A 15,230-nucleotide genomic window follows, 5' to 3' on the forward strand; every position below is an offset into this window, starting at 1 on the left:
ATATATTCATACATAGACATAGCGTAATAAGATTTCACTTGTCAGAACTTCCCCAAAACCTCCTCTTCCCTATGCCCTTGATTGGTCTTCATTCTATTTTCATAAATTTCTCCTCCCTTAAAATATTCCTTTATTTTCTCTTTCTAACTTTTTCATATGAAAGAATATATTATACCTTTGTTTTTTAGAGTGTAACTTATTTTATTTACCATGATTTTCCTCTATACCATTCATTTATGCATGAATGATTTAATTTCATTCTTCTTTATGACTCAGTAAAACTCTGTTGTGTACAAATACCACTTTTGTTATCTATTGCTCTTTTGAAGAATACCTAGGAGATTCCATAACTTGACTAGTGTGAATTGTACTTCTATAAACAATAACATCCATGTATTACTACAGTATACTAATTTTAAATCTTTTGGCTAAACATCAACAAGTGATGTAACAGGTAATATGGTGGAACCTTTCCTAGTCTTTTTAAGAATCTGCATATTGCTTTCTGAAAAGGTTTTTCAGTCTAATTTGCAGTCTAATCAACAGTGTATAAATATACCTTTACCCCCATATTCTTACAACACTGTCTTTTGCATTCTTGATGAATGCCATTCTAACTGTAGTGAAATGAATTATTATGTACTTTTGATTTGCATTTCCCTGATTGCTAAGGATATTAAACATTTTCAAAATATATATTTGGTAGCCATTTGTATTTGTTTGTTTGAGAAATATCTCTTTGCATTTTTTTTCCCCATTAATTGATTGGGTTATTCATTGAAGGGAGTAACTTCTCCAAGGTGGTTGATGCATTGACCAGGATGGTTGTTCACTGTCTATGCACTAATGTCCTTCTTTGCATTTTTTTTCTTGGGCTGTGTACTACTTATTGTTGAGGATTGTTAAACTAGTCCTCTTTGTGTTGCTTACCAATCTGCCTGATGAAGTAGCCTGGAACTGAAGCTCTGTGTAAAAACTCTCAGTTTCCAGTCTCACCATTATAATGTAGGACATAATAGGAAGTACTGACCATTGGAAGGTTGTGTCTCCAGAACAGATTGATGCTCTCCTAGGGCAGGACTGATGCAAAGTTCTAAATGGGAATTCCAGTGATTCACAGCTGGTGTTTAGCTCTGATCAGAAATTCAGAACTAGGGCCAAGCAGAGTCCAATCTCTGCTGGGAATCTGGATCTCACAGCCTCTAGAGAACTTCATTCACAAGGTATGATAACTTATCCTCCACAATTCTCACATACTTCACCATCCATGAATGTGGACATCCATGGATCAAACCCCAAGTACAATTGTGCCTGCCTGACCAGCTTCTGGACTTTCCACAGCTGGTCCTGTGAACTACAAGACCAAAAGGAAAACTGAGTCATAATCCCTTCCATGTCTCCAGCCTGAATTTCTTGGGTACCATTTTTAATATTACATGTAATCTTCAGTTTGAAATATTGAATCATTCATTATTTTTGATGCATGATCTAAAATTTTCATTATCTTTTCAAATAGCTTTTTGTATGTTGGGAAAATCATTTTTTTGTAATTGTATGCATTTCCTTGAATTGACCATTCCAAAAATGAGGATGTACCTCAAATATCATGTTTTTAATAATATTTTATCATTCAACTCAAAGTAAATAAATAACAATTATCTCAATGAAAATGAAATTTATATATGAGGAAAAGGTTGGAAATTCTGACACATGCTATGTTCTGGATGAATCCTGAAAACATTGTGCTAAATCAAGTACTGTGTGATTCTACTTACATGAGTTACTTAGGGTAGACAAATTTGTAGGAATAGAGTAGAACAGTAGTTGCCTGGGGTTGGAGGTGGAAATAATGTGAATTTATTTTTTAATGGTATAGACTGTCAGTGTGTGAACATCAAAAGATTTCTGGAGGGGCTGGGGATGTGGCTCAAGCGGTAGCTCACTCTCCTGGCATGTGCGGGGCTCTATCCTCAGCACCACATAAAAGTAAAATAAAGATGTTGTGTTCACCGAAAACTAAAAAATAAATATTAAAAAATTCTCTCTCTCTCTCTCTCACTAAAAAAAAAAAAAAGATTTCTGGAGAGGGATGGTAGTGATGGTTGCACAATGAGATTCTATTTATAGTACACTGAGGTGTATATCTCCCAAATATAAATGTTATGTTTTGTAAACTTTACCAAAATTGAAACATGAAATGATATTTAAATTTTAAAAGATAGAAGTAACAAAACCCCAAAGAATGATAAAAGAAAGGCTTTCAATTCTAGTTCTAACAAACTATGCACACTTAAGAGTCATTGTGGCACTACTTTATTACTGCCAATGGTGGTTTACTTACCTTGAAGAGTTTTTCAAAAAAATTTTTTTAAAAATTGTACAATATTTATCTAAATGAAAGCAGAGAAGTTTATTCTTTAGTTTGTGGAGCAAATTCTTCAACAGCTATTTGAATACTCTCTACCAATGAAATTGATTTTGTGTTTATGTGTGTTATATATGTATTTCTATTGGATTAAAATTTGACTATTCCTCAAAAATCATGCTATTTTGATTATGTGAAAATGTGTTAGAGTCTGTAAACAAATCAAAATAACACCTGGCATTTTGCCAGGGGAATGTTAGAGTTCTTAAACAAGTCTGGATGGTGCCTGGCAAAATGCCAGAGGGAGTGGTTTGAGAAGTAACAAAAGCAAGCCATTAAGTGTGGAGATTCCTTATTAGTTGACTGATGTATCTAGTTTATGCTAATTAGATAAGCTGTGTGGAATGTATAAATACTGCTCCTGTCCTGCAATAAATGGCTCCCACTCCTGCTGTATCAACTTACACAAGTTATGCGTCACCACCCCCCCCCCCCACCCCCCGTTATTTTGCTGCAGCCAGCCTGGCTGCGGCAAAAATGATGCATGTATATCTCAGATTTGATTAGCACAGTAGTTGTGTTTCTATATGGTATCTTTTCTTCCAATAAAATTAAGCATACATTTCCTTACTGCACCATATCTAATACTTCTCTGGTCAACCATCATGAGTTTTCTCTGGGAATCTTCCAAGACATTGTCATCCTGAGTGTAACAGTTTTGAAAGATTTTGGATTTACATAAATCATAAGGGCATTTTTTAAATCAGAATTTTGGTGTACATTTATCTTAATCATCTTTCTTGAATATGTTAATAGCTTACAGTTTTATTGTATGCAGCTCCGAAGATCTCCCTAGTGTGGGAAACTGCAGTTTTGTTTTTTTTTCACATTTGGGATTTTTATTTAATTTTCTAGCAGACATTTTACATATCTCCTTCACTCTTTCCTTTAAGTTAATGTGACAATTTTCCATAATGAACTACTTGAACAGAAACTTTGGTCAAGAATGGAATGAAGTAGCAAAAAACAAAACAAAACAAACCACTGTTGCCTTTAAAAAAAACCAACATTTTCACCAATTATATTTAAACAAAAACACACAATGTTTGCGCAATATGTGTTTACAGGGTTTCCCGGGGCTGCTCTCCTCACCGTCACGCTGGGGGCAGAGGGGCAGGCAGCCATGTTTCTCCTGCTGGACGCGGGAGGCTCACACAGCTTCACATTATCTGGAGGCCCTGGATCAAAGATTATAAGGTCTTGAAATCCCAAATTGTCATGGTTCCATGATGCCAGTAGTGCAAAATTTGCGACAATCTTGTTTGTCCACCTCATAAATAGACACTTGAGTGATGCTATTCTGGTGCAGCGTTTCCAAGGCCGTATTGCAGTCCTCGGTGGTGGCCCTCTTGTCCATGTTGCAGAAGCGTTCCATGGCAGACATGTTGCATTGGATGCTCTGCTTTAGAATGTCCAGCTTGGAGACAAAGGTCAAACAGCCGTGGTCATTGTATTTAAACAGCATCAGGCAGCAGTCATGGTCAGCAGGCACAACGCTATTCTTCGAGACAAATGATACACTCAGGAGTGGCAGGAACTCCATTTTCAGAGTTGAGACCTGGATATTTTTTGAGGCATCAGCAACAGACATGGTGCTGTCTGGCTGACCCAGGCCAGATAGCTCCCACTGGCAGAGAAGTTGACCCCATGGACCCAGCCGCCAGTGCCACTGCCACCAAACTCTGACATCAACTGACCAAAAGGCATCTTGCTGCTCCAGGGCGCACTGGCTGGCTTTTCATCCACTTCTTTAATGCAGGCAGAAAATACTCTGCATCTGAAGTCGCACGATCCTGCTGCCAGCAAAAGTTGTTGGGATGCCAATCCAAGTTGAGGATCGTGGAGCAGATCAGCTTTTTAATGTGTTTGCTTACCCACCAGTCATTTTCAGACTGGAAGTAGCAAACAGAAATGAGTCGTGCTCCACTTCCCACAGCAAATTTGTTCTCTTGAGGGGACCATTTCACAAAAGTGGCTGCGGGATTGATCCTCAGGATCACCAGGGTCGGCTTCCAGACACCATCTTTCTGACTCCAGACATAGGCATTGCAGTCTGCCCCACAAATGACGATGTGGTCACTCTTGGGAGTACCTAGACAATACCTGTGATGTGTCCATTGTATTCCTTGAGTTCATGAGCTTTCATCCACTGGCTCCCGGTTCTTCTTATAGATGTGCACTTCATGATTACTAGGGCTCAGGGCAATCTGGGTATGATCCCTGTTCCAAGCATGACAGGTGATTGGCTCTAGTAAAAACTGATGCAGGGACATTATTCTTAGTGTGTTCAGAGGATAGAAAGCTGGGGTCGGGGTGGTCCGGAGGGGCTCAGAGTGGAGAATTCGCAGACTCTGATCAGTCGACAGGAACAGGCTCTGGTGGGCGTGGGCGGAGGGGAAACTGCAGTTCTAAAACATTTTCACTTTGCCTGTATGAATTACTTAAATGGTTGTCTGTATCTTAAATTTTTTATTAATTTTTATTTTCCAATGTTTACATTTTTAATTGTTAGTATGATTTTCTGCTTTCCCTTTGTTCTTTAGAAAAGTCTTAATTGCTTGGGACAAGGAGAAAAATATTTGATCATCTCCCTTAGAAAAGCAATCTCAAAGAGTGTTCATGATTTATATCAAGGGAGGAGCACACTTTCACCTTTAGATAAAATATATTCCTTTCTGCTCAAAAACCGAAGTTAACTAAGGTATATTTCATGTTGGAATGAAAGGAATGTATAAACCCTGGAGACATGAAGGCATCAAGTCCAAATAACTCATTTCTGTTGGTTCCACTTCTGTCAGTATTATTTATTCTAAGATTTTAATATATAACTTTTAGGAGGTTCTGATTTCTTACAATAGGAATGACATTTACACATTGGTAATGAGTAGCTTCCACATGTCAAGGAGATAGTAATCACATTCACTCAGGACTGAGGATAATTTAAGAATGTCATCAGACAACAATTACCATTTCTCTAGTTAGGCCTTTGACCAAATTTTTATGAATTATTTTCCCAAAAGTACAACTACTGAATTACACTATATGCATAAGATGAATATCAAACTTTAATTAATAAAACTCTTTTAAAATTTCATTTAACATCAAAGTCTCTGATTTCTTGTATGCCTTCTCCTATAAATAATATGTCTGCCATTCAGTCTCTGCACACTTTATGTGGCCTATTTGCAACCTACCCCACTTTTTTGGCACAAATGGGCTGTGGACGAGACAGTTGTTAAAATAAAGTCACCAGTAAGTTTATTATCCAGTAAAGACTCAGTTTTAGCTTCCAAGTTGACACCTTGTTTTGGAATCCTTTGGTGTCACTGTGTGCTGAGGAAAGGCAGAAGGGCAAAAAGGCCAAACTCTGGGGCTAGGGCTGGGGCTCAGCAGTAAAGCACTTGTCTAATATGCTTGGGGCACTTGGTTTGCTCCCCAGCACCACATTAAAATAAACAAAAACTTAAATAAAGGTATTGTGTCATCTGAAGCCAGAATTAGACAGGTAGTCAGTATAGATAGGTAAATCAATTCAGGTCTGATCAAGGGGGCCAATTTTGAGTGAGTCAGGGAAGTTAGAGACTATTCCCTGAGGGATTGAAATGTTAATTCCTTTAGAGTCCTTCCTTCACCTGCCCCTGCTCCAACCTGTTGGTAAGGTAATTGCCTCTCCCTATAGGGAGCTATAAATTTGTTAATTAATGTATCCTGGGCTGCTCCATCCTGCTCTTCCCCCTTCAGCCCACCTGTTTCCCACCTTTTGTCCTCTCCACTGAGCATTCCTAGGCCTAGTCGCCTATGCAGGAAGGAGAAAGATAAGGGGAAGAGAGCAGGAGAACAAAGGAAGCCTAGGACATAAAAAGGGCAGAACACCTCACTTCTTGGGATACCAGGATACCAGCTATGGTCCCCTTCTCCGTCCTAAGAGAAGTCTATATTACCCCTTTTTAAATAAACCCTGCTATATATGTTTGCCTCGACCTGCTTCTCTAATGTTCAAATTTCAACATGTAAGGGTGCAGAACTCATCAACTATAAGTGGAGTTATCACATCTACAACCTAACAAAATAAAATAATAATAATAATAATAATAATAATAATAGAGGCCAAACTCTGTGGCAAGCTTCTTTCATAAAAGCCTTCATCCCCTTCAGGAGGGAGGGGCCCTCAAGACCTAATCACCTCTCATGTATTTCTCTCTGAATAGACTCACACTGGAAATTAAAACAACAAATGAATTCTGAAAAAAATGCATTAAACAATGAAAACAACATCAAAAGCAGAATGTGAGTACTATAGCTACATTTTTGCACTTTTACTCTTTTGTGATACAAATTTTGAACATCATTTGAACCCCAAACTTAAATATTTAAAGTATATTGGTTGGTGAAGTGGTCAAGTGACTTTTCATTCCAGAAATAAAAAAATATTTTTCTTTTTGATTCTTTGCATCTAAAAAAGACATTCCTGGATGTTCAAATTTATGCATAGAAATATTGCTAGGTTGTAGTTTTCATTAGCACTTTTGTGTTCTCTCTTTTACTAAAGTGATGAGTGCTTATGATATTTAAAAAGAATATTAAGAAACATCTTTATTCTATGCATATTCATATTAAATATGTATATATATATATATATATATATATATATATATATATATTTAATTCAACATACAAAACACTGTGCACTTATTCACTAAGTAAAAATTATAATGCATTTTTAAGAAAGTGTTGACCTAAAGTAATGATTTTTACTTAAAGGATATAAGAAAATAGATTATTATGAGCTAAATATGTCTGATTCTGGCCTAGGAAAATGTATTCAAATTACCTTGAATCAAAAATTCTGTCATGGAAGAGAATACATGAACTTCAATGGCAATTAAAAAATCATAAACACACCAAGAAACTCATTTGTATATGTTTCAGATGTAATAATGAATGGACTGCTAAGCTTAGCAATATATTTCAAGAGCTTTTCCTAATAGTCATGATGACATTAGCTCAGATAACCCCAGATTTGTTTTGTTTGATTCAACCCAGCCTCAGTCAAATAGTCTCCAGGATCAGGATCTTTAAAGCAGAAAAACTCCTTTAGATCCACAGAAACAATAGCATCAATATGAATTGAGATTGACAATTTTTTTTTTTTTTTGTAGTGCTAGGATTTGAACCTAGGGCTTTGTGTATGCAAGGCAAGCACTCTATCAACTAAGCTATATCCCTAGCCCAAGGTTGATAAATTTTTGAGACTCATGATTGTTTGAAAGCATACTGTGTTTCACACACAAGGCAAACAGACATGTACCAATCTCAGAATGATGAAATATTTCTTAGGTGAACTGATAAGAAGTCCATAGAAAAGGAATGGTTTCCATGCTAATGCTGTGAGGATTACTATGAGATAATCCTTAAATCTTATGATTTATCTTGCTACTACTAAACAAAGTTACTATTTCACTATGTATGGACCAAAATATTATTATTTTTAATATATTACCACAAATAGATTGCCTATACAGGAGCATATTAGCTGAGTATCATTCTTGTTTAAAATATTTATGAAGAATTTGAAAAATAGTACATAATTTCCAAGAAGAACATGTAAAATAGTACATGTTTTACAAGAAGATATTGGATTATGATATCAGAATGGGTTATTAAAGACATCCATATCAACTATAACTTTTAAATAATTTTATTTCATGCCTAATAAATATTACTTGGAACTGAAAATGCGGCTCATCAGTTTGCCTAATGCCCCTTTCACATCTTTATTCCTTAGGGTATAGATGAAGGGATTGAGTGTAGGGGTCACTACTCCATAGAATAGAGCCATGAACTTAGGCTGGTCTCTTGAGGTAGAAGAGGGAGGCTGAAGGTACATGCTAATGCCTGGGCCATAAAATAAGAAAACTACAATTAGATGAGAGGAACATGTCCCAAAGGCCTTTTTCCTTCCTTCAGAAGATTTGATTTTAAATATGGCATGCCCAATACTAGCATAGGAGGCAAGAATTAAACACAGAGGAACAGCCCCTATTAAAATGCATACCACAGAGAGTGTGAGCTCATTAGCCTCCTTTTCCCCACAGGCAGCCTTTATCAGAACTGGAATCTCACACAACAAGTGATCCAGTTTATTGATGTCACACAGTGGCAACTTTACTGTAACAGAAGCTTCAGAGATTGCATAGATCATTCCAGTCAGCCACACAATGGATACTAATAGGATGTGCTGATTCATGATGAGAGTGTAGTGTAGAGGTCTGCAGATGGCCACATAGCGATCAAAAGACATGAGAGCCAAGAGCAGACATTCTGTGCCCCCCATCATGCTGAAGAAATAAAGCTGAACTATACACCCCAAATAGCTGATGGTCTTCTTAGAAGTTCCCAAGTTAAACAGCATCTGAGGCACAATGCTTGTGGTGTAACACATGTCTAAGAAGGAGAGGTTGGTGAGGAAGAAATACATGGGACTGTGTAGATGGGGGTCTAACTTGGATACCAGAATAATGGTTAAATTTCCCATCATGGCCATCGGGTATGTTATGAGAAGAATAACAAATAGAGGAAACTGTAGCCAATGACGGTCTGCAAAGCCTAGTAGAATGAACTCTTCAGGGTGACTTTTGTTAATCAGTGCCATCCTCTTTAGTTCATTTCACATATAGTAGGGTAGCAAAAAGTCAGAGTTACAAAAAATGGCAAACTATAATTATATATTAGACATTCAATCATGGAAGATATTTGTGCAATAAGTTGTGGGAGAAATAATATAAATGTTCAGGCAAAAGGTGAACCCATTTTTTTTCATGAAACTAAGTTAAAGACAGTTACCTTTAACAAGTAAACTAGTCCTTCTGAAACTGAACTTTCTGAGAACTGAAAAAATACTATCTTCTTGGGTTTTGATGAGGATAAATTAGAAAAAGAAGTTACTGTGATTTGGAAACTCCAACATAAAGGTTTTCAAATTTTATCTTGCATAGAAATCAACTGAAGAAGCTATCAAAATGAAGTGTTGTGTTAGTAGATGTGACATGGTGCTGAGGAATCACATGATTCATTTTCAGGAGTACTGCTGCAACTCATTACTGAAATATTAAAAAGAAAGTATTAAGCTATCCATAATAGAAGAAGGAGGAGAAAATCTGGAGCTATAAGAACCATCAGGGTAGACTTGTCCACCTGTGTACACAACTGATTATACCACAGTGAATCTCACAATCATGTATATCCACAAGACAGAAAAAAGAGAAGAAAACTAAAAGTAAATAGCAGATAGATCACTAGAGTAAAGGGAGCAAGGGGAGGGAGGAGGGGAGGGGAATAAGAAATACTAGGGACAAGAGCAAATTATATTCTATGCCTTTATAATTATGTCAAAATGAATACCAATATTACACTTAAATAAAAAGAATCAGCAAAAAGGGAAAAAAACCCAAAAGGCTGGACTTGTGCAACCTCAATTAATCAGCATAATAATTATATAATCTCTCCGGGAAGTAAGAAGACTTTGATGTTAAACAATCTTATATATATGTACATTTTTTGGGGGGGTTGGAGTAGTGGGAATTGAACTCAGGGGCACCGGGCCACTGAGCCATATCCCCAGCCCTATTTTGTATTTTATTTAGAGACAGGATCTTACTGAGTTGCTTAGAGCCTCACTTTTGCTGAGGCTGGCTTTGAACTTGTGATCCTTCTGCCTTAGCCTCTGAGCTGCTGGGATTACAGGCATGCACCACCTTGCCTGGTTCAATCTTAGCTGTTTTGATTTGAGGGAAAAAAATTAAATACTTTTTTTGTTTTTCTGCTAGTGTGCCGCAGTCTGGCTGCAGCAAAATAACCGGGGGGTGACGAACAACTTGTGTAGATTGATACAGCAGGAGTAGGAGCCATTTATTGCAGGACAGGAGCAGTACATTCCACACAGCTTATCTAATTAGCATAAACTAGATACATCAGTCAACCAATGAGGAATCTCCACACTTAATGGCTCGCTGGTTTTATTTCTCTGGCAAAATGCCAGGAGCCATCCTGACTTGTTTACAGACTCTAACACTAGTGTTTTCTCATTTTTTTTCTTTTTCACTGGTGCATAATAATTGTATAGACCAGTGAGTTTCATTATGACATTGTGGTACATGCATATAACATAATTTGATCAATTTTATTCCCTAGTACCTTCCACCCCTTAATCTTAACCTCCTCCTTACGATTGATCCTGTTCATTCACTGTATTGTTTTTCATTCTACTTTCATGATGTATTTTTATTTTATATTATTTTATTTATGTTTCCCCAGTAGCTTTCAATATGACAGAAAATGTGGTACTTGTCTTTCTGACTATGGCTTATTTTGCTTAACATGATACTTCCCAGTTCCATTCATTTTTTTCTAAAAATGACATAATTTCATTCTTCTTTGTGACTGAATAAAAGACCACATTTTCTGTATCCATTCATCCACTGATGGACTCCTAGTTTTGTTCTATAACTTGGCTATTGCAAATTGTGTTGCAATAAACACTGGTATGCATGTATCTCCAAAGTATGCTGGCTTGAATTCTTTCAGATAGATACCAAGGAGTGGTATAGTGGGATTATAGGGAAGTTCTATTTTTAGCTTTTTGAGGAAACTCCATACTGATTTTTATTATAATGGCTATACTAATTTATGTTCTCATCAACAGTGTATAAATGTTCCTTTGCTCCCACATCCTCATCAGCATTTAATGTTATTTGCATTTTTGATGATTGCCATTCTGATAGGAGCGAGATGGAGTCTCAGTATAATTTTGTTTTGCAATGAGTTGCTAAAGATGTTGAAGAATTTTTCATATAATTGTTGGCTATTTGTCTATCTTCTTTTGAGAAATGTCTATTCTGTTAATTTGCTCATATATTGATCAGGCTATTTGCTGTTTTGATGTTAATTTTGTTGAGTTCTTTATATATTCTGGATATTAATGCTCTGACAGAAGAGTAGTTGGAAAGATTTTCTCTCTTTCTGTAGGCTGTCTGGTCACACTATTGTTTCCTTTGCTTTGCTGAAACTTTTGAAGTTGATGCTGTCTTGTTTATTGAGTCTTGTTTTTATATCCTGAGCTATAGGAGTCCTATTTAGGAAGACATTGCCTGAGCCTTTATGTTAAAGTGTTTCCCCTATGTTTTCTTCTAATAGTTTCAAAGTTTCTGATTTTTATACATAGATCTTTGATCCATTTTGTGTTGAGTGGTAGAAAGTAAGAGACAGGGATCAAATTTCATTCTTCTATATATGAATATCTATTTTTTTTCTCAGCACAATGTGTTAAAGAGGTTATTTTTTCTCCAATGTATGTTTTTGGCACCTTTATCACAAATAGATACTTTTTTGATGTTAAGGCTCTGTAGTAAAATTTGAAATCAGCTATTACAATGTCTCCAGCTTTACTCTTTTTGATCATGATTTCTTTGGCTATTCTGGGTCTTTTGTTTTTTCATATGAAATTTAGGATTTTAATTCTGTGAAGAATATTATTGATAGATATTGCATTGAATCTGTAGATCACTTTTGGCAATATGGCTCTATAAACAATATTAGTTCTGCCTCTTTATGAACATGAGAGGTCTTTCTATCTTCTAGCAGCTTCTTCTATATCTTTATTCAGTGTTCTGTAATTTTCCTACTGGAAGCCTTTAGCTTCATTTGTTAGATCTATTGTTCAGCATTTCATTTATTTATATACTTTTGGAGCTATTGTGAATAGAACTGTTTTCCTGATGGGAAATACCAATAGATTTGTTATTGGTATGTAGAAAAACTATTGACTTTTGTACATTGGTTTTTGTTTCCCGCTACTTTGCTGCATTTATTTTTCTGTAAGTGTTTTGGTGAAAGCTTTAAGTCTTTCCAAGTATTGTTTGTTATAAACTGCAAATAGGAATAATTGAACTTCTTCCTTTCCTTTTTGTGTCTCTCCCTTTTGTTTCTTTCTCTTGCCTAGTTGCTCTGGTTAAAATTCCAAACACAATATTGAAAAGAAGTTGAGAGAGTGAGTGCACTTTCTTTTCTTGTTCCCAATTTTAAAGAAAATGCTTTCAGCTTTTTCTCATTCAGAAGGCTGTTTACTTTGGGTTCATCATAAATACTTTTAAAATTATCTTTCTCCATTAGAATTTGAGGGAATTGAGCTACAGTGACATGTTTCTCCATGCTTATGATTGTGTGTTTGTGTGTGCTATTTTATTTATTTATTTATCTGCACAGCCGCTTAGCTCACTTTGATCATTTGATATTTTATGCTAAATTTTCTCTATTTTATCCATTTTGTATGAATTTTCCTTTACTGGATTTATTAAAACAAGTTTTTATATAAATTTGGACAGTCATCAGTAACCCAGTGGTTATACAACAGCTGAAATATATTTTTAAACTCCAGGTAATTACTTCATGGAGGAAACTCAATTTCAGGCCAGCGTCTTATTCAAACTCATAAATTATTTCACATTTCCAGGACATACATGTTTGCTTGTTTCCCAGTCACTATGTGCATTGAAAGCAACAACATCAAGTACTTGATTACAGTATCACTTTGAGAAAGATAAGTATGCAATGAGGGGTTTTCAAGTGTGCTTTATGAAATCCACAATCATCTTTAGGGTGGACAATATTTATATAGGAAGCTTAGATAATACACCAGTACAAAGTTTTGAGTCTCCTGTATAGTTAGTTAGTGTTTAAGGATACCACCTACATTCATATGATTATAAAACTACCCTATGGTATGTCACATAAAATTATTGAAAGCAAAGATGTGAATGTTGTCCTTTTATTTTATGTTATTCTAGTGCTGAATTGTGCAATAACAAAACTAAATAATAATTACAACCAATCCTTAGTGACCCCTTTGTGTGAAACACAATAAGCTTTTCATATCCATTAAATCTCTTATCACCCACACCCAAACCTCTGATAAAGAACATTTTAGTATGTGTATTTTAGTATGTTGTTATTCACTCCTATATTCTGTTAGTAACTGGAAAATTTCTTAAGATCAAAAGGCAGTCAATGCCTGAGAAATGAGCTAGTGATATATCAAAACTATAATTTCAGTGTTTGAATATTCCATAGAAAGCACTGGTAATTTAGGGCCTGAAATAGCTGACATTATTAAAATATTATCTTCGTACAATGTGAATTTAGGAACATATCTTACCTTATGTTTTTTTTTTTTTATTTTGGGTGAAAATTCTATGGTATAGAGGGGATAGTACATAAGCATAGTATCAATAAATTAGATTCATAAGATAAACATTATAAAAATAATTATCTCCCCATATTATTAAATAATTGCACTACAAGACACCTATTATCTGTTCAATTAACACTGCTATATTCACCTTTGATATTTTTCTACCATGCACCATCTTTCAATATTTTAAAGAACATTTTAGAGTTGATGTTCTATGAATTCTATAACCAATAACATCTAATTATCTCTCTAATGACACTATTCATTTCAATATGCATTAGCAATTTTATTAAATTTGTATTATTTCAAATTTTATTCATAATATTTACCTCAGTGACATTTTGTTTGTGAATTTTCATCACTCCTGTCAAAAGACAAAATTACAACAAATTTAGTTATAGATCTGGTTGGCTTCTATTTGCAATTCATGAATCAAGGCAGCCTCCATTCTACAAAATAAATTAAATTTCCTACTGGGCAATAATAGGACCATGTTTTGTAAGGTGGAAACAGGGAAACAGAATGACTGAAAAAAACTCACTTTTTAACATCAGGTGTTTTAGGTTACTTTTTGAAAGGATTGAAACAGAGCACCTTGGTAGCTGACTCAAGTAGACCACAATCTCCTTTTTCAGGAAAGCCTTGTCTGCTTGGGGATCTATCTGATTTCTTAATATTTCAGTTCAATTATATGGCATGTAGCATGTGTGACTCCAATTTGGTTTGATCTGATCTGTTGGAGCCTAGTGTAGAAAGTCTGGATATTTCCCTAGAGACACCATTGCAGGTGTGCCTATTCCATGTGATTTAATCTGAAATATATTTTAAGCTCTACGATTATGTTCTTGTATCTCTCATCTTTTCCGTATCATTCTCATGATATTTCATTATTTTTAGTTTTTGAAGTCCATGACTTTTGAATCTTCTACTTCCAGTGTTTTTTCATCACTATTTCACTACCTGGATAAATTGTTTACCCCCCAAATTTTAAATTACTTTAATAAAGGACCAAACTCTATTCCTCTTGACATCTCTTTAGTTTATCTGCTCAGATTTTCATTGTAGTATATCTTGTCCATACTTCATTTTCATCAAACACAGTACTTGACTTATATTCACAGTACTTTTGACCTTTATTTATAATAAAATATAAAGAAATTAATGTTATTTTTATATGACATCAAAACATTTGAATGAAATAAGGACAAGTGAATCCATGAAAATTTGACTATACAATAAAAAGTATTTCATGTGACTTATTCCCTTGATCTAAGGAAATCTTTATACTTTATTCAAGTATTTAACATCGCTCTGTTATAGAGTTTATTGATTTTTAAATGCTTTTAAGTTTGGTCTAATTAAGAAGAGAAATCTAGTTATCAGAGTCACTGAAGTGATATTTCTAGTTTAAAATATCTCCCTGAAATTTTGCTTTTCATATGTACATTAGGCAGTATGATCTATATATCTTCATGCCTTTACTGAGAATGTTTGACCTTTAAAGACAAGTATCTTTAAACTTACCTTATTTTGATAAATATTATTTAGTAAAAATAAATT

The 15,230-nt window shown here is 35.1% G+C and overlaps 1 protein-coding gene and 1 pseudogene across 1 annotated transcript; both read right to left on the bottom strand.

Moving 5' to 3' along the window:
• Nucleotides 1-3,585: 3,585 nt before the first annotated feature.
• Nucleotides 3,586-4,739, bottom strand: LOC124103368 (actin-related protein 2/3 complex subunit 1A-like; annotated as a pseudogene).
• A 3,405-nt stretch (nucleotides 4,740-8,144) lies between these two features.
• Nucleotides 8,145-9,077, bottom strand: LOC124103374 (olfactory receptor 2B6-like). Its single transcript, XM_046459956.1, has one exon. It carries the CDS (start codon nucleotides 9,075-9,077, stop codon nucleotides 8,145-8,147), a length of 933 nt encoding a protein of 310 aa, XP_046315912.1.
• Nucleotides 9,078-15,230: the final 6,153 nt, after the last annotated feature.

This window comes from Marmota monax, unplaced genomic scaffold, assembly GCF_021218885.2.
Source record: "Marmota monax isolate L192 unplaced genomic scaffold, Marmota_monax_Labrador192_F-V1.1 WCK01_AAM20220418_F8-fsc00280, whole genome shotgun sequence".
Classification (NCBI taxonomy): Eukaryota; Metazoa; Chordata; class Mammalia; order Rodentia; family Sciuridae; genus Marmota; species Marmota monax.

Bases quoted from the DNA above. Each gene is read 5' to 3' on its own strand.
- LOC124103374 (XM_046459956.1), bottom strand. From the start codon at position 9,077: ATGGCACTGATTAACAAAAGTCACCCTGAAGAGTTCATTCTACTAGGC.